The sequence below is a fragment of the Antechinus flavipes genome, chromosome 5 (genome assembly GCF_016432865.1).
Source record: "Antechinus flavipes isolate AdamAnt ecotype Samford, QLD, Australia chromosome 5, AdamAnt_v2, whole genome shotgun sequence".
NCBI classification, from domain to species: Eukaryota; Metazoa; Chordata; class Mammalia; order Dasyuromorphia; family Dasyuridae; genus Antechinus; species Antechinus flavipes.
The window spans coordinates 121,004,623-121,030,988 of record NC_067402.1 but is presented as its reverse complement, the minus strand read 5'-3'; the positions used below and the strand labels follow the sequence as shown (position 1 = coordinate 121,030,988).

Below are 26,366 nucleotides of genomic sequence, written 5' to 3'. Positions count from 1 at the left end.
ATATTACATATATCCTATAATTTGTATAACCATAACCCAACTGATGGGCACTCCCTTTTGTATCTAGTTCTTTGCCACTAGAGAGAGAACGACTATAGTTTTGTATATATCAATTTTTTTTCTCTTTCTTTGATCTCTTTGTGGTATAAGCCTTATAGTGGTATTAAAGGGTCAAAGTGTAAGCATAGTTTACATAGTTTATTACTGACTTTTGGACCATAGTTCCAAATTGCTTTCCAGATGCCTGGATCAATTTATAGCTCCATCAACAATTTATCAGTGTGACTGAATTCACTAGTCCCTCCAACAATTGTAATTTTCCATTGTTGTCGTCTTTGTCAATTTGATCTCCATGAGGTAGAACACAGAATTCCCTAATTTGCATTTATTTAATTATGAATGCTTTGGTACATTTTTTTTTTTTTAACATGGCTGTTGATTCCTTGAATTTCTTCCTCTGAGAAAAAATCTTTTCATGTCCTTTGAAAATTTTTCTATTGGAAAATATTAACTTGGTTTTTAAAAAACCTTGGGACTGATTGTCTTCAATCAGAAAATAGCTAGCCATCCTATAATTACATCAAATTGCTCCTACATAAACATCTAAATGTAAATACTTTAAAAAAATTGCTAGTAAGAAGCTACTTCTCTACTAACCTCAGAGATCAAGATGATGAAAATAACTCAATTCAACAAACAAAATGTGTTTTTGTGTGTATATGTGTATATACATCTCTCTCTCCATATATATAAATATGCACATACATACATATGCCAGTTAATACCAACTGGTATTTATGCTGCACTTTAGGGTTTGCAAAGTGAATTATACTTTAACTCATTTGATCCTCACTTTGATCTAAAAATACAGTAGGTACTATTATCCCTTTCTTATAGATGAGAAAATTGAGACAAACAAGTTAGGTGACTTGAGCAGAGTAAGTATCTGAGGAAGGATTCAAATTCATGTCTTGATTACAAGGCCTGAAATGTAACCACTGTAACATCTAGCTGCCTTTATCTATATGTGTCTACCTGTATGTACATATATATGTATTCAGATATAGATTTATATATATATGTGTATGAATATATGTGTGTATTCACAGATATAATCTACTTAGCTTGTAAGTATTTAACTATCAAGTAAAGAGAAGGATACATGTTGCAATATCAAAGACATAATATTTTTGGAGGATGGCCTTCTTGTGCTTGTTCCCCTGTCCTGAGATTTCACAGTAGATCTCAATCTCAACAGACATCCTGAGGAGAGGCCCTGCCAGGCAGTACTTCTTCCATATATTATTTTTATTCTTAAATTCTGGATGCTCCCCAGGGATGCTTAGACTATCATCTAACTAGTCTACAAGACTTTGGGCATGCATATTTTAAATTTTATACCTTTGTTTTTCCGTCTTTCCTTATTAGATCCACAACCTTAGGGCATTTATTTATTTATGTACAGAAATCAGGTCTCAATAGGATTACTATAAGTCCTGGCCAAAAGCTCATTACGATTTCCTTTTTTTAAAATTTTATTTAATTTTTTAATTTTTAAAGCTTTTTATTTTCAAAACATATGCACGGATAACTTTTCAACACTGACCCTTGCATAGCCTTGTGTTTCAGATTTTCTCCTCCTTCCCCCTGCTCTCTCCCCTAGATGGCAAGCAATCCAATATGTGTTATACATGTTAAAATATATGTCAAATCCAATATGTGTAAACATGTTTATACAATTACAACTTCCTTTTACAAACAGTGATTTCTCAATTCTGTACAATTTTAATTCTGAGAATAATAGATTAGGTGTGAGGCCACAAGGTTTCACAACTCTTACCTGTGGGAATTGATTGCAAATCCTGCAATTGATCTCTTGAAATCTAAAAAGGTCTGCCTTTTTTAGGAACAGATGAAACAATTCCAGGTCTGAAAGAGGGACATCCTTAATTCCACCTTGCTTTGGTGACTTCTTCCCTAATTTCTTAATGTCATCAAGTGGATTGGAGTAAGGGATGGGATGTCATTTGATAAGGTTCACTTCATCTATTTCATCCTTATCAGGCAATTTCCCAATTGCCCTACCCATTACCAGCAAATACCAGCAAAAAAAAAAAAAAAAAAAAAAAAAAAAGCAAATAAAATACTTCCTCTTCCTCCTTCTCCTCTTCCTCCTTCTCTTTCCCCTCCTCCTCCTCCTGCAAGGTGCCAATTGATCTCTTGAAATCTAAAAAGGTCTGCCCTTTTTAGGAACAGATGAAACAATTCCAGGTCTGAAAGAGGGACATCCTTAATTCCACCTTGCCTTGGTGACTTCTTCCCTAACTTCTTAATGTCATCAAGTGGATTGGAGTAAGGGATGGGATGTCATTTGATAAGGTTCACTTCATCTATTTCATCCTTATCAGGCAATTTCCCAATTGCCCTACCCATTACCAGCAAATACCAGCAAAAAAAAAAAAAAGAAAAAAAGAAAAAAAGCAAATAAAATACTTCCTCTTCCTCCTTCTCCTCTTCCTCCTTCTCTTTCCCCTCCTCCTCCTCTCCTCCTTTTCCTTTTCTTTCTCCTCCTCCTCCTTCTCTTCTTTCTTTTCCTCTTCCTCCTCTTCCTCCTCCTTCTTTTTCTTTTTCTTTTCTTTTTTAATGGATATTGCTTTCATAGCACTATCTTTGCTCAGTGTTATTCTGGTGGGGAAAACCGGTTCTTTTCCAGATGTCCTATGTTTCCTTCACATTTTATCCCAAATACAAAATTGTTTTACTCAGGAAAAGAACCACAGTGAAATTTTATTTAATATGTTAATGAAGTTTTATAAATAAAATATATACTGTTATGGGATAAGTTAGCTAGGGAGAGAAATAAAATAGACTTCCACCCCTCAGGTAGTCAAGGAGATCCTTGTCATAGTCAAATAGTTAAAATACAAAACAAGTCATTGCTAGAGCAGAAGGGCCCAAAACAAATTCTATGGAAGTTCTAACAAGAATTATAAATGATGCCTGGGGATTTGGGGATACTCAGTGATAGAAGCATCTTGAAGAATGTGATAAATGACCATCAATGGGAGTAACTTTAGAGGAAAGGTGGCCTTAAAAGCATAGGAGTTGAGTTAGCAAAAATCTAGAGGCCAGAATGTTATATCTCACAGTGGTTCTTTTCCTGAGTGAAACAATTTTGTGTTTGGGATGAAATATGAAGAAAGCATAGGACACCTGGAAAAGAATAATTTTTTCCTTATCAGAGTAATACTGAGCAAAGATTGTGCTATGAAAACAACATCCATCAGAGAAGAACAATGGATGCCCTTATTTGCTGGTTATAGGCTTTCCTTGGAGGGGCAGCTTGGAAATTGCCTGATGAGGATGAAGTAAAGTCATTTAAAATGAAATAGTGCTGCAGAATAAATTGGCTAATGTTGAATTTCTTGGCTCCATTTTGCCTCTGATTCTGATGAATGTTGATGCACCTATTTGCTATTTACCTAGAAGCAAAAAGACCGTAGACTATTGACTTTAGCAATATTGAACTCGTTGATTTAGGAATGAGGGACAATTTTTTTCCAGTGGTGTTTTAGAAATATAGTTACACCTCTGCTGAATGTCACCTTAGATTCTTGGCCATTATTTATTGTTCATAAATCATTTGTGAGGTCTAGGTTTGATGGACATGTTATTTGCATCTTTTGCTATTTGCCCCATCTAAAGATTGGGAGTTTAATAGGCACTATAGTATGTTGACCTAGAGAATTTATCTAGGGTCAGAAAGATCTAAGTTTCAAGATCTGGTTCTAATGTATATTGGTTTTATGACTTTGGCCAAGTTCCTTAAACTCTTAGTGCCCCAGAAAACTCTTTAAGACTATATATTGCAGAGCAGGTGCTGACTTATGTAGGAAGAGGGAATTCCTTCATTGGGAACTTGCCATACCAAAGAATCATAGATTTGGTAGAAAAAAAAGAGGGAACACAACTCCCATGTCAAAGAATTAAAAAGAGTTCTTGATTTTGAAAATGGATATCTTCCATTTGTATTCTAAAAGAATTGTCTAAATTCCAATATTCAAATATTGATTCCTCTAAGTTTAAGTTATCTATAAATACCAGAGTAATAAAGTATAAAGACTTGATTAGAGCAATAAAATAAATTTCAACTATGTTTGTTGAACATATAGTTTATATACACACATACATATGCACACATCCATCCATCCATCCATCCATATTTACTATGTTATTGATAGTGGCTCTGAGAAGTGTCTCAATTTGACTCAAAAGCATAAAGAAGACAAAAATTAGAATAGCCTGGTCCTTAAATAATGGAAGGAAAGGAGACTGGATTGCAATGAGGGAAAGATAAACTCTCCTTTCCTGCTTTTTGTAAGAGCTAAGCCTGAACATTTGGTTTAAAATAATAATAGCTAACATTTATATGGCCCTTTGAAGTTTACAAAGTGCTTTATATATACTATGCTATCTGAGTCTCATAACTGTAAGTTAGGTGCCATTATTATCCTCATTTTTCAGATGACATTTCAACCTCAGTTTCTTCATCTGGAAAATGGGGGTAATAAGAGTATCTACCTCTTTTATTCATTAATAATCAACCAATAAAGTATAAATTGTCCACTACTTCCTCTTCTCTCATTCCCATCCTCCTTAACACTATTCTACCCTTGACTTGTTCCAGTCCCTTGTACCATTTTCCAATATGTCCTTGGAATTCTCATTCTATAGAGAACAAACTCTCCTTCCTCTTTTTTTCTTTCTTTCACTCCTCCCAGCTCTCACTGAAACCTAGCTTACCTCTGATGATACTGCATTTCTGACAATATTCTTCAGTATGAATTGTACCTTTTCTCATATCTCTTGAGATAAAAATCCTGGAGGAAGAGTAGTATTATTCTTTGCTCCCTGCTGCCATTTCCAGACTTTCTCTGTGACACTATTATTCCTCTTTTGAAGTATAGGAAACAAAAAATTTCCAACCATTCCATATCATGTTGGTTTATATACATTGTGCCCTAGCATTCTTCCTTCTTTCTCAAATGGTTCAGCACCTAAAAATTTTCCTCTACTTAAATCTTTCCTTATATGAGCGCATGTCAACCTTCACATTAATGCTTTATCACACTTTGAAATCTTCCAGTTCCTTAGCTGCCTTAATTCTCATGACATGGTTCTTCCCTCTGTCTTATGCTGTAAATAGCCATTCATTGGATATAACCATTACACCAAAATCATCAATTTTTAAAATGCGAAACTTTGACATTTTTCTATCTGATCATAACTTCCATCTCTAAGCCTCATCTCTCCTAATTCTATTGCTCTCAATAAGAAATCCAAATCCCTTAGTACTTTCTAAGGTTTTAGTCTTGCTTTGATTTCATTTTCTAATATCAACCCTATAGTTAAAATTTCAAATTTACCATGTCTTCCACTTTCAAATCCCTTATTCTCTTGTCCTTTGGTTTCTCTTCTCTTGTCAAGCCTTCTCCTGATATTACTCTTACCCTTTGTCTCCTCTATTCCTACTTTTGTTCTGTTTAATAATGGAATTATAAGGAATCCCACATTCTTTACTGTGTACATTATAAAATTTATGCTTTCCAACTTCAACTGAGCTTTCACTGCAATCAGGCAGAATTTTTTTCTTTATTTGACTCCCTGGGATGTTTCCCCTAGAAATTATTTCAAACTTTCTCTTCCCTCCTCAATCTTTCTATGCCTCTTTTTTTCTAACTCTCTTTGTTTCTGTTCCCTTCTCCCCTACTGAGAACCTTATCTATTACGTTAATGAGAAAATTAATAATAACTGGTTAGTAATTTTTAAATTTTGTTCAACTCTTTATGACCCCATTTGGAGTTTTCTTGATAGAAATATTGCAGTGGTGTGCTATTTTCTTCTCCACCTTATTTTATGTCTGAGGGAACTGAGGCAAACAGGGTGAAGTGACTTGCCCTGTGTCTCACAATTAGTAACTGTCTGAGGCCAAATTTGAATTTAGATGAGTCTTCCTGATTCCAGGCTTGGTTCTCTATCCACTGTGCTATCTAGCTACCCATCCAATCCGTTAGAAATGAACGATTTTTTTCACTTCACAATCTTTTGACATTATCCCCCAGTTTCATTTCTCTTCTCCCAATGTCCCACAAAGAATTATCCCTACTCTTTATCACAAAACCCCTCAATAAATGTGCTTAAGTCTCTCCTCTCCCTTTTTCAACAGTTCACAATCCCCAACTTTGATTAATTAACTTTTTCCCACCTGCTGAGTTCTTAAAAATCTTTCATTAGAACCTCTAATCCTTTCAATCTATCATTCTAAAGCTTCTCACCCCCCCCCCCTTTTTTAGCCAAAGTTCTAGAAAAAGTTTTTCATGCTCACTGCCTCTACTTCCTCCCTTCTTAAAACTCCTATGATTTTTACAAGAATCATTTAATTCAACCTTCTCTCCAAAGTTACTAATGATCTCTGTCTGTCTGTCTCTGACTAAATACATTTAAAAAGAATGATTACTAATAGTTGCTTTCAAACAAACACCCAAACAACTTCTTTGATGTACATTCTCCAATATAGTGATTGTTTCCAGAGTGGTGTTCTTTTACTTTGACAGTTTAATACTAATGTGGACTATTGTATTTGGTTAGTTTTCTTGACTTTTGAACTTGAATTTATTTATATTATTGCATGTATCATGTATATTTTTCTTTTGTCTTGAATAGAGCTCTTTGAAATGTTATTCTAATTAATTGCTGAACCTGTTGGTCTTTTCTCATTCATCATCCTCAATCTTTCAGTTATATTTAACTTCTTTCCTTTCTTGCTAGATAATTTCTCTTTTCTGGGTACCTGTCTGATTGTTTTTTCACTATTTCCTTTACTGGTTTATCATCACTATCACTTTAGCCTCATAGAGGAACCTGAGTATTCCTTAAAGTTCTGTACTAGACGATTTTCTCTTTTCTCTCTACATTTATTTGCATAGCTTTAATCATCGTTTCTATCTCTGTAGATGACTCTCAGATCTCTATATCCAGTTCTATATCCTGAGTTTCAATTCCACATCACCTATTAAACATTTCAAACTGAATGTTGTGGACCCATCTCATACTCAAGTTGTCTAAAACTGAGTTTGTTATCTGTTTGCCTTTTAAAAGTTTCACTATTCTTCCAGTCTCCCTGATTCATAACCTTCACATCATTCTTGACTTTTCACTTTCCTTTATGACTAATTTTTTTTTCATAATTATAACTTTTTATTGTCAGAACCCATGCCTGGGTAATTTTTTACAACATTATCCCTTACACTCACTTTTGTTCTGACTTTTCCCCTTCCTCTCTCCACCCCCTCCCCCAGATGGCAATCAGTCCTACACATGTTAAATATATCATAGTATATCCTAGATACAATATATGTGTGCAGAACCGAACAGTTCTCATTGCACAGGGAGAATTGGATTCAGAAGGTAAAAATTACCAGGGAAGAAAAACAAAAATGCAAACAGTTTACATTCATTTTCCAGTGTTCTTTCTTTGGGTGTAGCTGCTTCTGTCCATCCTTGATCAATTGAAACTGAGTTAGATCTCTTTATATGACTAACTTTTTAATCAGTTGCCACATCTTGTTTTAACCTCTCCAGAATCTTTAGCATTCAATCCCTTCTCACCAATCACATAACTATTACTTAAATGTAGGCCCTCATCACCTCTTAATTAAGATTATTGAAACAGCCTCCTAATTAATTGTTTTATCTTTGGTCCATCTACCAAGATAAAACTAAAGTAATTATCCCTTACCCAATATCTATGTCATTACTGTAATCAATCACTTCCAGTGATTCTTTACTTCTAGGATAAAATGGAAATTCTTCTGTGTAGCTTTTAAATCCCTTCACAAGTGGATACTGTTTAGCTTTCTAGATTTACACAATACACCTTTCATACACAGATAATCCAGAATCTAGCCAAACTTTTCTTTTTCTTTTGTTTTTTCACACATGACCTTTTACCTCCTATATTTAGGCCTTTGCTCCGACCATTCCTTATTCATGGAATTCATTGCCTCCTTATCTCTCTTTTCAAGGAGCAGCTCCAGCCCATTTCTACCTTCTACTGGAAGCTTTTCCTGATTCCTCCAAATGCTAGTGACCTCTCTTCAAACTACTTCTCATTTAACTACTTTTTTATTTCCTTTAAATTTTATATCTATGTATTTATATGTGTACCTATCTCTCCCAACATAAAGTAAGCAATTTAGGAGTCAGGGTTGTTTCATTCTTTGTATTTATATCCCTAGAACCTAGCTCTAGCCTGGCCTACAGAAAGATCTTAATCAGTGCTTAATGATTAATCAATTTATATTCCATTTATCTTGTAAATTAAGATCTCATGTAATATTGTATCTTAAAATTATCTGTATTTTGTTGGCTTACCATTCTCTTTTAGACTGCAAATTCTTTTAGAGAGGTGACCATATCATATTAAAACTTTATATTTCTTCCAAGTGTCTAGAACTGTGATGACCAAGTTTAGCACCCAGAATATTTTAAAATCAGCAGGAGTCAGGATAAGGGAAAATCCTTGATCTTTATTCTTTGAGGAGGTGAAGGGGAATGACGATATGAAGTGAGAGCAATCGGGACACCAATCCAGTCAGCAGTGCCTCTGGTTCTCACATCCCAACCACCAAATCTACACAATTTCCTATACAACATATCAAACTTGCACAGAGAGTGGGCGGGGCCATTCTTTCTCCAAGCATATATTAATAGAGTATTGTCCAATTGCTAATTAGCCTCAAATGCTTGGACTGGACCTCAGTGTATTTGTTCGGCTTCAGCCCATTACATAGAACAGTGACTTGTACACATTAATGTTTAACAAATGATAATTGCTTGATTAAAAAAAAAAAACTTTTCTTCAAATTTTATACTTCATAAAAATTCATATGGTAAATTGTGGTATATGAAATTCTTTAACAAGAGCAGAACTGGAGCTGTAATAAAAGCATTCTTTGAGAGCTTACGGCAACTTATATTTAATTATAAGGCTCTTTCCCTGAAGTAGACTCTAACTGATAATCAGAGACAAGTGGCAGTTCTAAAAACACTTTCATCCTCTGGGACTAAGAAGAACAGGCTTTGCAGAAAATATTGTTCTTTTTAAATCATAATTTATATTTTTGATGTAACTTAAATTTTTGTTATGAGTAAGAATGATAGTAACTTTTAAAAGTTCTCCTAATGTCTATCACTATGCCTTGAACATAGATTCTCAAAAATGTTAAATGAATGAATAAATTACCTAACTCCAAGTCTATCTATAAATGCCCATACAAAACCTATAGAAGGTTTTTTGTTTGTTTGTTTTTATTTTTGAAAAGGAATGATCCCTAAAATGCTTTAAAGAAGAATCTAGAGTCAGAGATATTGTTGAGTCATTTCAGTAGTGACCAACTCTCCATGACTTTTCTTGGCTGAGGAAACCGATGCAAATAGGGTTAAATGACTAGGGTCATAGCTAGCAAGTGACTAAAGAGTGACTTCCTGACTCCAATCCTGGCACTCTATTCACTGCACCGCCCAGCTGCCCTATATAGAAAGTCAGACAATTTGCATTCCATTCTTTTTTTTTTTTAAACTTAGATTTTATTTTATTTTCAAAATACATGCAAAGATAGTCCTCAACATTCACCCCTGCAAAACCCTGAGCTCCAAATTTTTTCTCCCTCATTTCCCCCACCTCCTCCCCTAGACAACAAGCTATTCAATATATGTTAAACATGTGCAGCTATTCCATACACATCACCACACCCATCATTGCTTTTCATTCTTAAAGGATGGTCACATCCTACCTGTGTGATCTTGGGTAGTTCATTTAACTTCTTTGGGCCTCAGTTGCCTCATTTGCAAAGTGATTGAGTTAGGCTAGATGATACTAAAAGTCCCTTCCATCTGTAAACCTCTAATCCCATGGCTTTGCCTCTTCCAGTTCTCAAGTCCTATTTTTCCTAGAATTCCCTAGGAACAGCTTTGGGGTTATGCTAATGACACCTAGTGGTATTGAGCTAGCATTACATACTATCTCAAAGAACTCAAAGCACATGCTTACTTAGCAAATTTCCTTGTAGTGTGAACCTTCCCAAACTATACTTCTGAAATGTCAGTCAATGTAAAAATACCAGCCTTGATGAACCAGCCTATGCAGTAAATAGCTATCTAGAATGTCTTTTCTCTTTGATGTTAGGGAGTGAGGAGAGAAATAGCTTTAGACATTTCACCATGAAAACTCAGAAGAAAAAAATTGATAAATGTTGTCCTTTGACCAGGATAACCATTTGGTAGCTGAGTGGCTCAGTGGATAAAGCACCAAGCCGGGAGTCAGAAAGATCAAAGTTTGAGTCTGGCTTTACACACTTACTGGTTGTGTGTCACTGGACAAGTCACCTAATGCTATTTGCTCAGTTCTTCTTCTAGAAAAAAAGCTGGAGAAGGAAATAGCAAACCATTCCAGTATATTTGACAAGAAAACCCCAAATGGGTCACAAATAGTTGGACATAACTGAATTGACTTAAGTCAATTGACCAATAAATAAAATTAAAGAAAATAATAATTATTAAATGAAAGGAGCAAGAAGATAAAGGGAAGTTAACAATAGCTGTTTACTAATAACAGATAAAATCTTTTTTTTTTTTAATCGCTTTTTATTTACAAGTTACATGCATGGGTAATTTTACAGCATTGACAATTGCCAAACCTTTTGTTCCAATTTTTCCCCTCTTTCCCCCTTCCCCTCTTCCTGATGGCAAGTTGACCAATACATGTTAAGTATGTTAAAGTATAAAACACATAAAATCTTAAATGGAGAACATCTAATCAAATCTAAAGAAAATAATACATAATTAAATAAGAGGAGCAAGAGGATAAAGGACAGTAAACAACAGCTGTTTATTAATAGCACATAAAATTTGAAATAGAGAACATCTAATCCAACCTGTACCATTCCTAAGCATCTCCAACATTCAGCCTTCTTTGGCAGATCTCTGATGATAGTAAGTCCACTACTTCTCAATTCAGCCTATTTTTCTATTTCTCTAGTTTTGAGTAGTTCAACTAATAGATCCCAGGTCTAATAGTTAACGAATATTAATTAATTAATGAAACTAGTGAAGATTTGCTCAGGAGAAAAGCAAAACAAATAAAATTCTTCAATGTTACACCTCTTCCAATACATACAAAATAGCTATAATGCTCCTTGTCCTAAATATCTTTTTCCCCCCTTCATATTAACTATCACTTTCTATTCATACTGATTCTTTTATGTTAAAATATCAAGATACGTCACCATCCAGATTGCCTAGACATAAATATTTGCAAAAGTACCAGAACCCAGATTCTAGACATAAATGTTTGCTAAAATCACCAGAGTCTATATCACAAGATTTGGACTTTTCCTTACACTATGTTACTTTGTTTATGTCCTAAAGAATACCTATATATATATATATATTTTTTTTTACTGAAAATACATTGTAAAATTCATAAATAGACACTATTATAACTACCTACTCTTTCAGCATGTCATCTTAAAGGTTTTAGCTCTATGAAGTCACATGTCAATTTATGTCTTTCAGGCTGCACTAACTAGAACTGGAAGATATCACACTTTCTCTTATCATGAAAACATTATTCGAGAGAAGATTATTACTACATGTTGTGCAACCATTACATCTCACATCATGGCTACTTGTATCATTTATTTTGAAGCCTATTGCCTCTTTAAAACCTGCCCGACTTCCAATTTATCAAAGGAAACCTTTTATAGCTGCTTGGAATGCCCCAACAGATCAATGTTCAACAAGGTATAATATAACACTGAATTTAAAAATGTTTCATGTCATTGGCAGCCCATTAGCCAAAGCAAGAGGTCAAAATGTTACCATATTCTATGTCAATAGATTGGGCTATTATCCCTGGTACACATCAGAAGGAATTCCTATTAATGGGGGACTTCCCCAGAATATTAGTTTGCAAATCCATCTGGAAAAAGCTGGCCAAGACATCAATTATTATATTCCAGCTGAGGATTTCAGTGGACTTGCTGTTATAGACTGGGAGTACTGGAGGCCTCAATGGGCACGGAACTGGAACACAAAAGATGTATATAGACAGAAGTCAAGAAAGCTAATTTCCGAAGTAAAAGTGAATATATCAGCCAGTGATATTGAAAATTTAGCTAAAATTTCTTTTGAAGAAAGTGCAAAGGCTTTCATGAAGGAAACTATCCAGCTGGGACTTAGGAACCGTCCCAGGGGCCTTTGGGGTTACTATTTATATCCTGATTGTCACAATTACAATATTTATGATCAAAATTATACTGGCTCATGCCCAGAGGATGAAGTTTTGAGGAACAACGAGCTTTCCTGGCTTTGGAACAGCAGTGCAGCTTTATATCCTTCCATTGGAGTCAAGAAATCTCTTGGGAACAGTAAAAACATCATACGCTTCTCCCAATTTAGAATAAATGAATCAATGAGGATTTCCACTATGTCATCTCATGATTATGCTCTGCCTGTATTTGTCTATACAAGGTTGGGATACAGAGATGAGCCATTATATTTTCTTTCCAAGGTAAGAATTGATCAAATAGGGACTCTGAGACTAGATGATTTCTAAATTCTATGATTTGGATTGGATTCCTCATTTCTCTTTTTCCCATTCACTTCTACTTGGAAAGTATTCCCTTTGAAAATCCTTCAAACACTCTAAGTGAAATGGGGAGATAGACTTAAATTTTTAAAAATCTATCCATCTTTCTGTTTATTATTTAAGGTTATACATGTATATTTATTTAAGGTTATACACCCATTTTTAACATATTTTTAAATGACTCATATTGGAGGATAAAGAACAGAACAAAAAGGAAAAACCATCAGGAAAAAAAAAAGAAAAAAAAGGTGAAAATATATGCTTTGATCTGCATTCAGTCTCCATAGTTCTCTGTCTGGTAGGAGATGTCATTTTCCATCCAAAGTTTATTGGAATTTCCCCAGACCACTGAACTACTGAGAAGAGCCAAGTCTATCAGAGTTGATCATCACACAGTCTTGTTACTGTGCAAAATGTTTTCCTGGTTCTGCTTGCTTCATTTACAAGTTTCTTTCATGGTTTCAACTTAATCTTCTGTCAATATGCAATAAATTTCTTGTTTTTTTTTTTCTGGGAATTTATTGACTTAAATGTTGATATACAAAAGAGAGTCTCCCTTTCCTCATGAGAGATTTGGAATAGATTACCTCTGAGAGCTCCTACCAGTTCTCAGTGTATGATCTAAGATTGTATGGCAAGAAATGCCATGCCTAGAAAGGGAAGGTAAATGTTTGGTCTTTGATAATATTGGTTAATGAACTAGTGAAAGAATGTGTCTTTTGAATGTCAATATTTAGACCAATAAATAAAAAGGAAAACCAAAGCATTCATTGCAGATTGACAGAGGATACATATGAAACCAGTGAAAGAAATGTGTATCAGTATTTGAAATCATTGGGAGTTGTCAACTCTGTCTTCTCTATAAGCTCAAAAGAAAGAAGTCTTATCTGAGTGTTTTAAAATATTCATGGCTTACATCTCTGACAATACAAATTCTATTTGTAGCTTAAGACGTGCTTTTCCTCAAGTAATAATAAATTTTTCTTCCTGGGAGTTAATAATAAAATCCAATGATCCAAAGTGCTCATTTCTGTGGATTAACTCTAGTTTGCTAGAACATTGTGTACAATTAATTTTTCTTTTTATTTGATTCAAACACTGAAAGACTTCAAATCATTGCTTAGGACAAAGGTTATGAGAGGCAGGTTGAAAGATGGGAAGTATTCCTTGGATATCTTCCTCCCCAAGTCTTACTGTTCTGTTAACATCTTTGTCCTCCCTTTCACCACCCTTTATCAAAAATCAGACAAGGAAAGTATATAAAACACATTATTACTAAGATATAAATGACTGATAATTTATATTTTTGATTCTCCACCCTATAATGTCAGCCCTAAAGCTTCCCAAATATAGTTACATTGTGTTTGTACAATGTGTCATATATATGTATTGTTTTATAGAATAGAATCATCTATAGAATAGAATATTATTCTTTGAGAGCTAGAACTCTCTCTTTTTTTCCCCCAAAACACAGTGCAAACTCTTTATAAACTGATTGACTTGTTGAGTACCCTTTGCCAGGTATTTTCATTTTAATAGGATTATTGACACCTTTAATTCAAAGAATGCTGTTTTCAAAGGTAGAAAATTTTGGTCATAGTTAACCAGCTTGTTAGAAAAGGAGAAATTCTAACTTCTATCAGCTATTTGAATCATTCATACTCCTGAATCTGTCAGGAATCAAAGATTCTGGATTTTTAGACCCTATGGCTAAGTACCTGAAGTCCATGAAATAATTAGAGAGCTTGAGAGAAAATTAATGGTAATTGCCATCTATATGGATTATTGCAGAAAATGAAATCATTGATGAATATATTAAGCACATAGATCATTAAGTAAAATACTAATTTTATAGTACATATAAGAATCTATCAAAAATGACTCCTATATAGGGGAAAGGGTCAGGATCTGGGCTTTCTTAGATAAGGACATTCTCTCTAGCAATGCAAGTGAGAGCCTTCTCTGCAACTTATTGTCTTAGAAAATTGACCTTCTTTGCTAAATTGTTGACTTTTTTTTTTCAATGTTTTCTTGCATTACTGTGATTTCTCTTCCCAATTTTTCTTCTATTTCTCTTACTTGATTTAAAAAAATCATTTTTGAGCTTTTCCATGGCCTATGGGCAATTCATATTTTTTCTTTGATTTTCTCTGATTTTGTGCTTTGATCTTCCCTGTTACCAAAGTAACTGTCTATAGTCAGGATCTTGTTCTACTGTTTGTTCATTTTTTCAATTTATTTCTTCACTTTTAGCTCTATGTTAAAGTTAAAGTAGGGTTCTGCTTCCATAGTGAAGGAGGTATAAGCTTCATTTGTGTGTGTATATTTGCTACTGTTTTCTGAAATAATTCTGTGGACCTGTAAGCATTTAGTTCTTCCAAGATGGTATGATCTAAAGAGAGGTGTGTTTTCTATTTTCCTGGCCTATGCTCTGGTCTGTGAGTAACCACAATCATTCTTTTCTGCCCTATCAGTGACCAGAGTCTACCCCTGTTTGCTAATTTTTAAAGCCTATGGATTGACTTTGAAGTTTATCTTAAAATTGAGGTTTGTTCGCCTGGGGATGGGGTGGTACTATCTCAAGCTTCAGGCTTTTTCATGCTCAATTTTTTGTAACTAATTCTGAAGATCTGCCAAGTTTTGGGTGCTTTCAAGATTGTGTGATCTGGGGAGTGGTATGGTTATTTTTCTCCAGTCTGCACTCGGATCTTTAACTAGGTAGGGCTCCTCTCTGCTGCAGGAGCAAGTGTTCTTTGCTTTGGAACTGTGATTAGGGTTCTTACGCCCTTGGGACTGACCATGAATGCTCCTCTCTGAAGAGAGACTGAAACTGTGACCCAGAACTACATATGGGCAATGGAGTTGTCAATCAGGACTAATCAAATATACCCAATGGCAACAAAGGGCTCATTTTAATCTTTTTCTTACCAGGTGTCTGATTCTATTACTGTCTCTGTGTTTAGAGAGCCCAAAAATCTGCTGCTGGTGGTTCTGCCATCACCTGTATGTACCCTGGATAAGTCTCCCCTCTGATGTCATAGACTCTCCCATCAACCTCTTAAGTTTTCTTAGTTTGGAAAAAATCTCACCTTGACCTTTTGTGGGCTCTGTTGCTCCAAAATTGCATTTGAGGAATTATTTTAAAATTGTTTGGAGGAAAATGTTGAGAGAACTCAACTAGGTTGCTGCATCTAATCTGACATCTTTCCTTTTAAGATTTTTGAGGCACAAATTTCCTTCTTTGACATTTCTTTCATTTATCTTTTATGTTCATTTCTGTGGATAAGGAGAACTACTTAGCATGAAGATATTGAGTTGGGAATGAAGTATGTCAAAGCATTTTCTTTGAAATTAAACACATGATTTCTGGGCTTCTGCAAAGAAGCTCTGGAGGCTTGAGCAAATTTGAGTCTGGCTATTTTTAATAGAGTGATCTGTGTATTGCAGATGACACACCAGTCAAAAATCATTGCAGAGAATGAGTGAATTACCGAATGGAATAATGAAAAATAAAATGAGAAAATCTGAGTGAAAGGACTCAATATGGCATTTAGAGAAAGACAGGGAACATCTAGATTCTGTTTCATGAGCCATATGCTCAACTAGATTTGGGGGATGGGGTGGGGCATAGGAAGGTAGCAAGGTATTTGAGGCAATAGCACAGTGCAAACCACTCTGTTGAATTTAATGAAATGATCTATTTGCATTTGCTTATTAGTTTATAGTTGAAAGTATTAAAAATACCTACATTTAAAAAATTCAAACTTTAAAAAAATAACTGCTTTCTCTGTTCATAAGATCATATAGCCTTTTACATTCTATAAAGTTTATTTACATATTCCAAATTTATTCTGCTCTTGAAAGATAGGAAACTTTTTTTAAAGGCAGCTAAATTCAGACTTATCTCTACTAGTCTGAAAATATCTTGTTTTTTATTTTATTTTATTTTTTAAAACTTTGATGGGATGGTATATAGTTGGATTGACAATGTCTGTTTTCATTATAGCAAGACCTAATTAGTACCATAGGAGAAAGTGCTGCTTTGGGAGCTGCAGGCATTGTTATTTGGGGAGATATGAATTTAACTTCATCTGAGGTAAGTCAGTGTCTTAGTGACCCATTTCATAAAAGAAAATGTGTTTGCCCTTCCTTTTCTACATGGCTCACTTTCTTCCAAGTACCTATGGCCCCCATAGTATGGTAGTACAGGTAGAATGAATGATATATTGGCTTTTGAAGATTGGAGGGAGAAGATGTCACTTTCTGCATTTAGCATGCATTGTCTCTGGAAAAAATCAATTTAAAAATAGTTTAAAATATGACTTGTACTTTTCTTCCAAGCCTCCAAGAAGTGATGCTCAAATGATGTTACCATGGCTTTCACTGAAAAAAAAAATAGGATTTTTTCCTGGACTTTCAATTAGTTTGTTTCATGAAACTATTCCTGCTAGCACACTGTTAAAACCTCCCTCTGTCCTTATAAGAGAGCCAGAAGGAGGATCATATCCTAGCTTGTTTTTCCTTGAAATCCAATTGTGTATTCCAGGGAATAAAACTTTGTTTTCTGAAGCCTACTCCTGGAATGCAGAGGATTTATGGAAGAATTAGAGGAATTGATCAATGCTAAAATCGTTTTTTTTTTTTTTTTCTTTTGGAGGCCTTTAAGAGATGGCCATATAACTTGGAAATACCTAAGAGTAGACTAAGAAGAGAGAAATATCATAGAAAGGGCACTTAGGCAGGGTGTACCCAATTTCCCCAATTCCACACACACCTCTTGAAAAGCTAAGGTTACCCACTGATCTTTACCCCCCTAGGGCCTGGATGAACTTCTAAAGATAGACAGGAAAAGTCAGGGAAGGGATAGAATCAGGCATGGCACCAGAGAGCTCAGGTAAGATAATTTTCAGGCCATGACAAGTGGGGCAATGTATGAACATGCTTGATTTTAGCTCACATGGGTCTGCTTAAGATCATTATTAGCAAGTCATGTGGATAGAACTTTCAATCTCTATGTAACTTCGTGTAAAAAAGGAGCCTGGTGTTTATTTTGTGGTCATCTCTGTTTCATCTCTTATATCTTTGGATATAAGTTAAATCAAGCCGAGTATAATCTAGGGAGATTTCACTTATCTAGAACCTTGGAAAGACTCCAGATTGTGTGGTCAACGTGTGTGGGGGGCAATGAGTCTGAAAAGTATGCCCAAATGTAAATGGTATTAACACAGTGAAGAAGAATCTTGGGTGAGGAGATGAGTTCACCTGTAACATAATATTCACATTATTCTTCTTCCCATAAGACTGGGAATAGGAAAAGAAATGTGTGTTCTGGGAACAGGGAAAGGTTAGATATTGTCCTGGTTGGGGGAAAGTAGCTGCATTAGAGAAACTTGGCAACTATTAGTCAAAGATATTGTCTTAGGAGAAGGAATAAGCAGTAACTTTTTTGGATTAGGGCTAAATGATAGATACCTGATGTCACCTCTAGAAAAATTTCACTCTCACATACTGTAATAATCAACCATGATGATTTCATAGAACATGGATAAAATTTCCCAGTAAGTTAGTCTAACTCATTAATAGGGTTTATTAGCATATAAACCCTGAACATATGCTCACTCATTCAAGAAGATAATGAGTCATGCATCTCTCTGACTTAACTGCTATCTCTGGGTTCCCATCTTTGAAGAAAACAGTCCATATCTCATAACTGCTCCCAGAAAGTCAGAGAAGGATACAGCATTTAATTAATCAGCTAGATTTTATTAAGCATCTATGAGATGTCAGACACTATTCTAGGAAATACCATGCTGGGAAATATATCAGTTATCATTGTCAGACAGGTGATAAATAGCCGAACCAGGAAATGGCCCACAAATTCTAAGGGCTTTGTATTTTTACACTAAGTTAAATGAAGGAAACTGAAGCTGATTTGAATAGGTCAGAAATAAACACAAAGGCTGATAGAATTCCTCCACAGTCAGGAGCTATAATCATAGCTGGCCATTCAGAGGTCACCCTAGATATCTCCCTGTTCTGTGGGTCTCTCATTCTCATTCAACCTTGAACTTTTTTTGTCATAGATCACATGTGGGAGGTAAGGGTGATTATGTTTGTGGAGTGCAAGTTTCCAGTAATTAAAACCAAGCGGACTGGTTTCAATCTAATCTAAAGACTTTCAGTGTAGTTCTAAAAGTAGTAACCATGCTGTTATTTGTAGGAATAATGGAACCTCTCTCTGTTCTCCATTTCCAGGGCAACTGTACAAAGGTGAAACAGTTTGTTATGTCTGATCTAGGGAGCTACATCATCAATGTGACCAAGGCAGCTGAAGTATGCAGCAGACACCTGTGTCAGAATAATGGAAGATGCATAAGAAAAATCTGGAAGGCGACTGATTACCTCCACCTGAACCCTGAAAGCTGCCAGATTGAGGCCTCTGACGATGGAGATTTTGTTGTGAGAGGACAACCATCTGATTCTGACTTGAAAGTGATGGCAGAGAAATTTTCTTGTCACTGTTATAAGGGATACAGGGGAATTGATTGCAGGGAAATTAAGACATCTGACAACCACTCCCGGGCTTCTCTTTTCTCTGAATCAAGGACAGTACAGTATCTATTAGTGTTAGTCTGTTATCTGAACTTTCAGCACTAAAATAAGTGAGTTTGAAAAGGGGGTACATCCAGTCTCTAGAGCAATCACAGAAAAAAAAGAATACAATTATGATAATTTCCCCCCTATTAAAATCAGTGGAAATGATAGCAGGGTAATAATAGCTGACATTTATATAGCTTCAACATTTTTTCCCTTGAGCACTTGATATAAATTATACCATTTCATTCTTAAAACAATCATGAGAGGTGAGTTCTAGTGGCATTGGGATAGACCTGTGATTTCACTGGTATAGGGAACTCCCAATGGGTAATCTCCCTTGACCAATACAGAGAGATACCTTGTAAAGATCTGGCTAGGGAAGAGGAAGGAGGGATCAAGTGACCTTAATCATGAAGAACCAGACTCAAGTCCTCCCATGGTACATAATAATTTGTGTAACCTTGAGCAAATCACTTAATATCTCATCAGTATTATTAATCTCATTTTATAGATGGGGAAATATATAGTTTCATTTGGGCTTGATAGGTTCTAGATACCAAAACAGGAGTAAAAGCAGTGCCATATTTCTCTTAAATAGTCTTTTTTTTTATGTTTTAAGGATTTAAATTTTGTTCAACTCCTGTAGCTTATAGTTGAAAACACAGAAGTCCAGAGAAATGATATGATTTCCATTTTTAAAAGCCTCAGAATCTTTTCAAAAAATTTCTTAGTAAAATTCAGGATTTAAGGCACATAATCAATATTCGTTGGGAGTTTTCCTAGTTATAATTGATTGATATCATAACAAAGACTATAACGAGGACACACACCAAAATTTGACATAACCATTTGGGTATCTTTTGTCCTGATTTGGGACACATGAAAACACATGCAAAACGCTGGATCTATCAGGCCTACAGAAATTGAATATATCTGGAACACTGGGGCTATTTTATACTTTACAAATGTGAAAAGTAGGGTAAGCTTGATTCCAACTACTTATGAATATCACAAACTGAAGCAAAATAATGATGTACATACCAGGGGATACAACTCTTTGGGGTCATATGGAAAGATTCATCATTGTTTGGCTTTTTTTTTTTTTTTTTTTTTTTTTTTACTATATCCTCCTGTGGCAAAGGACCTACTATTATGAGATTCCCTCAGATGTTCATAACTTTTATCAGTTGAATTCTTCAAGGTATAACAAGAGAACCACCAATTCAATATTACTTATTTTTAGGCTTGTATCAAAGCTCTAAGTTGAATTTCCTGAGATAATAGGAGAATAACTTCCTACTGTTTTTAAAATAAAAGAAACAAACAGATAAAATAAGGGATGAATTGTACCAGCGTTTGGATTACAGAGGTTGGTCCCTTTCTTATTTATTACTTCCTTCTATTACCATCCAAGCTGCTTTCCTGATAGAAATTTTTAATTTTATATTGGAAGTTTAGTGTTTCAATATGCCAAATTGGTGATGCTTTATTGCCTTTGTCATAGTGCTATGAGTTCTAACCATAGAAATATTAGCTATAGCAATAAGACAGCAATGAGAAATAAGAGGAATTAACATCATCAAATATGAAGCAAAATTCATTTGAAGAAACTAAAGATCCAGATTCTCAAGAGAAATAATGAAAAAGCAAGGAAAGGAATGAAACATTTCCCTCAAACTATATTATAAAATAGTAATCATTAGAATCATTTTTGTATAGGATGAAAAAGAGAAATGTGGAACAGTAGAACAAACCATAAGCACATGACACAGAAATAATCAGATCCAATATCCCAATATTTTATAAAATTAAGACTATAAACTACTGAGGGAATAATTGCCTATTTGGTAAAACAAAACAAAACTGAAAAGCACTTAAGCAGAAATTAGGCTTAGATCCATATTTTATACCACAGATGAAAGTTGCATCCCAAGAATCATTTCCCATTGGATAAGTGGTTAAAGGATATGAATAAATAGTTTGCAAAAGAGTATATGCAAGCTATTAATGACCATAAAGAAGGCTACCCCAAATCACTCATATTAAGGGAAACATAAATCAAAACAATTATGAAATTTCATCTCACATCCATTGAATTGGCAAAGATAACAAAAGGTGAAAATAATGTTGGAGATTCTATAAAAATAGAAGTAAACTAATACTGCTGGACTTATTAATTAGTTCGGATAGTTTAGAAAATAGTATGGAATAACATTTTAAAATAATTAAAATATTTAGACTGTTTAACCAAGATTCTACTGCTAACAATTTCAGAGGTTAAAGACATATGAAAAGATCTCCTATCTATGCACAAAAATATTCATAGCAGCACTTTTTATAGTGTTATGAATAAAAAATTAGAAAAAATAGATATTTGGCAATGTCTAAATAAAATATAGTAAATAAATAAAATGACATTACTACAAAACCATAAATATACTGAACTCACAGAATCATGGAGTGACTTATATGATGAACTGATAAAGAATAAAGTAACAGAACTTGGAAAGCAACATATACCATCACTACAACAACCACATATGTGGAAGGAAAAAAAATGAAACAAAATGTGTAATTATAATGACTAACCATGGGCTTTGGAAGAGAGTTGAGAAAATGTACTTCTCTCTCCTCTTTGCAAAGGGGGACAACTATTGCTATGCAATATTATACATACTGATCAAATACCATAAATGTGTTTCTTAGTTTTACTGAACTTCTAATCTCTTTGTTTTAAAATCATTAATGACATGTTCCATAGGAGGGAACAAGAAATTAGTATATTATAAGAAATTATATTATATAACAGAATTAGTGCAGTACCAAAGTACTAAAGGACAACTTTACAGAGTTAGACAAAATGATAATAAAATTTGGGATATCAAGGAAATAATGGAAAAAATGTAGGAACAAAGAGGAAATAGACCTCAAATTATATTACAAAACAGCAATCATCAAAGAATATCTAAAAAAAATAGAAAATCAGATTAATATACAGAGTAGAGAAGAATCAGAAACAACTGATCTCAGTAATTAAATATTTGATAAATCCTCAAACACAAATTGCCAAAGAAGATAACATAAAGAAAAGACTCCTTCTTTGATAAAATAGATATATTAGGCAAAATTAATTATAGATCAATTTCTTATACCATATTTTATAATAAATTCAAAATGGATATGCGACCTGAATGTTAAAGATTAAATATACAAAATTGTAATGGAAATAAATGATATATACCTTTCAGAGCTCTAGATATGGGATGGATTCTTAACCAAATAAACAGAGACAATTTCAACAAAATCAACTAACATTTGATTTCATGAAATTGAAAAATCTTTGCACAAATAAAGTAAACTCATCTAAGACAAGAAGAGAAGTAGTTGGAAGAAAAAACATCTTTGTATTAAATATTTCTGATAAGGTTTCAACATGTAAGATATAGACCCTAATAGAAATAGAAAAGACCAAAAGTCATACCCCAGTAGAGAAACGGTCAACGGATATCAAGAAAGAATTCATAAAAGAATCATACACTATTAAAAACCATGTGAAATATTGCTCCTACCACTAACAATAAGAGAAATTCAAAAGATAATAAAAGTGTGGGAATAATCAATATTAGAGTGATTGTGCAAAAATAGGCACACTAATGTATTATTGATGGAGCTGTGAATTAGTCTATCCACTGGAAAGCAATTGTGAAATTGAGAATGACTAAAATTGAACATACCCTGTGACACAGATATTCAACTACTTTTTTTTTTTTTTTTTAACAAAAAGGGAGACTCTAGATATCCCAAAATATTTATAAGAGCACTTTTTGTAGTAGCAAAGGACTGGAAACAACTATAGAATGATGAAATGAACTGTGGTTTATGAATATAATAAAATATTATTGTGCTGTAAGAAAGAATAAATGTGATAAATACTGAGAATCTTGGAAGGACTTAAATGAATTGAAGAAAAATGAAGTTAGTAGAGAAAGGGAAATAATATGCACCACCACTACAACAATGTAAATGAAAAGAACAATTATGAAATAACAAAACTCAGCATAGAGAAATTATAATGAACAAGTCTGATCTTAAAGAAAAGAAAAGAGATAAGACTTCTCTATATTCCTTTGCAGAAGTGAGGCTCTATTGGCATGGGGCATATCAAATAACATCACAATAACAAGATTATGTGATGATCAACTGTGAAGAACTTGGCTCTTCTCAAGAATATGGTGATTCAAAACAGTTCCAACAGATTTGGAATAGAAGATGCCATCCCCATCTAGAGAGAAAACTGGAGATTAAATATGGATCAAAGAATAGTATTTGTACCCTTTTTTGGTGTGGGGAGGTTGTTTTCTTTCTCATGGTTTCTTCCCTTTTGGCCTGATTTTTCTTGCACAACATGACAAAAATGGAAATAAGATGAAAAGGATTGCACATATTAAACCTAAAAAAAAAAAAAAAAAGGGTTTCCAGTTTTCACTACCCTGAATTCATGAATCCTTTTCATACTGCTTCTCTCATTCTGAAGCTATGATCAAGGAAAAGGATCTCATAAATCTAATATTTCTTCAAACCAAAAACTACAAATAGCATAGAGATGCTGTTAGATAAAAATAGGAGAAAAATTTTGTCCAATACTTTAGTGATCTATTTAAAATATGCATTTAAAAATTTAAAATGCTCCCGCATTCATCCTAGCAAAAGGTTCAGTAGAATGCTTACTTTTTAGCCTAAAGGAAGTCTCAAAGACCCTATTCTTATTTTTCCTTTGTAAATAGCTAGGGTAGATTGCCTTTGCCTTTTTCCAGTCTTCATAAGTAATCTCTTCTGTCAAGTACTTGGTTTATAGCCAGGTTTGCTTCCACTCCCATTCATTCAAAGAACTTGAACCTAAATTTCAAAAGTAACTCATTTGGTACAAGCACATACTTCAAAGATTCTCAGCGTCTTCTTCCTGGAACATTTTCTCTGAATTTCAAATGGACTGACATTGAATTTGAACTTCATGTACTGTGGTTCACATTTTGTCCTTTCTTTGGTCACTGAGTTGGATTTATAGTCACAGGTGGTCGGTTTCCTGTTTATTTTAGAGATTTTTTTTTCCCCTTCATATTTCCATAATAACAAGATGAGTTAGGTTGATTCAACGCTCAGTCTCTAGACTTGACCTCTGAGTGATCATTGCCAAGTTAGGTTTGATAATAGACTCTCTTTTCTTTTGTTGTTCAGCAGTCAAAATTATTTAGCTTTAGTAGACTAAGTCAGTCTAGGATTTGTCCATTTAATCAGGCAGTTTTGAGAATGTTCAGGGCTTTTACTAGTCACTGTCCAAATAAATCAACAAAAGACATAGACAAGTAAACTGCAGTTTATTCAAGAATGTGATACATACCATTAGTCAGTGATGGAAATGTGTGTGCATCTCACATTTTCATGTGTACATGTGAAATTTCACATATACCCATGTATTAAGATTATGCCGGATGAATATTTTCTACAAACAATATTATATAGCAGACCTCATGTTTATAAGTTACACAGTTGGCTGATAGTTACAGAAAATACAAGCTCACTGTGTTTGTTTTTTGCTGAGACCTTAGTGGATGGTAAGGTTAATGAGTCAACAATATGAAGATAGTTTCCCCCCTCCCCTCAGCTCCTCCAGATTAATGCAATCTAAATGCCTTAAAAGAAGAATAATGTATAGAAGTGGGAAGGTCGATCCTAAATCAGACCTTAAGTGGAATATTTGTTCAGTTTGGGGGTACCATATTTTATCAAGAACATGGTGAGCTGGACAGTTTTCAGAAGAGAGTGACCAAGATAGTGAAGATGCTTGGCTGAATTTATACCACGAGGATTTCATCAAGGGAATTGGAGGTGTTAATTTGACCAAAAAAAAAAAAAAAAAGTTAGGGGAAACTTGGTAGTTTGTTGGAATCCTTACTAACTGCTAAGTAATTAGAGTTGATCTAATCTTACAAGAAGTTGTTTTGGCCAGAACCTGAAACAAGGTACTAAGTAGAACTAATCAAGACAAGGCTTGTGTTCCCACCTTTACTCAAAGTCCACACCTTAAAGCTCTTTGGGCCAGAGAGCACTATGGGAGAAAACCCATAATCCCATTTTCTCAGAAGGTTCAGATATAAGGCGAGACAGCCATTCCAGAATATATTTTCCTCTTGGCTGGCTGATCACGCGAGACTCGAGAGAAACGATTCTGCTGCAGAGAACACTTTTGGGATTTCAGTGGAGCTACGCCAGAAGCCCTCTCCCCGCGGCAAGTTGGTGCTGGGCTCCCCAGAAGGAGATAAGAGAGATCTTCCATCTCTGTTGGAGGCAGAAGAAGGCAGAGGCAGAGGCTGAAGGACAGAACCTTTGGATTTGGAGACATCCGAAGGGCTCTAAGCCTCTAAACCGGCTGTCCTCTGAGAACAAACTCCAACATTTTGAACTCTTAACATTTGGCGCCCAAGCGTGGGAACCAAGGACCCTACTTTCACTGAAGAAGTCTCCAGTGACCAGGAACTGAGTGAGTACAACCTTTTTTGGCTGAAATGGGACAGATCCTAGGTAAAGATTCTCCATCCCCCACCCCAACCCCAGACCCACCCAAGAGTGGTGCTATAGAAAGCCTGCTTAAGCTGATAGAAGATCAAGGGCTACTTGTAACTTGGGGACAGACAGCTAGACTTCTGGCTACATTAAAACGCACCTCCCCTTGGTTCTTAGAGGAAAAGCAAATCTCTCTAAAAAACTGGGCATTGGTTGGTCAACAGATGTCTGCATATAACAATGAAAATGGTCCTCGTTCAGTTTCCATTGCAGTGTTCTATTTATACAATACAATACAGATGGCCTTAAAATACCAGGATATCCAAGGGGGAAGCCTGAGATAAAGGAGGAAGACAAAGAACAGATTAATGGCCATATCCCCACAGGGCAGGGAGACTTAAGTGAGGCTCAAGGGTGGGGTGAATCTGAGGCAGCCTCAGCCCCACCTGAGGAGCAGGTAATTGACTCTCCTTCATCAACTCCACCCTCCGGGATGGA

The 26,366-nt window shown here is 34.8% G+C and overlaps 1 protein-coding gene across 1 annotated transcript; it reads left to right on the top strand.

Annotated features, from left to right (window-relative positions):
* Window positions 1-11,654: 11,654 nt before the first annotated feature.
* Window positions 11,655-19,442, top strand: HYAL4 (hyaluronidase 4). The gene is made up of 3 exons (XM_051961837.1): window positions 11,655-12,632; window positions 16,717-16,806; window positions 18,966-19,442. Exons 1-3 carry the CDS (start codon window positions 11,679-11,681, stop codon window positions 19,365-19,367), a joined length of 1,446 nt encoding a protein of 481 aa, XP_051817797.1. The 5' UTR covers window positions 11,655-11,678; the 3' UTR covers window positions 19,368-19,442.
* Window positions 19,443-26,366: the final 6,924 nt, after the last annotated feature.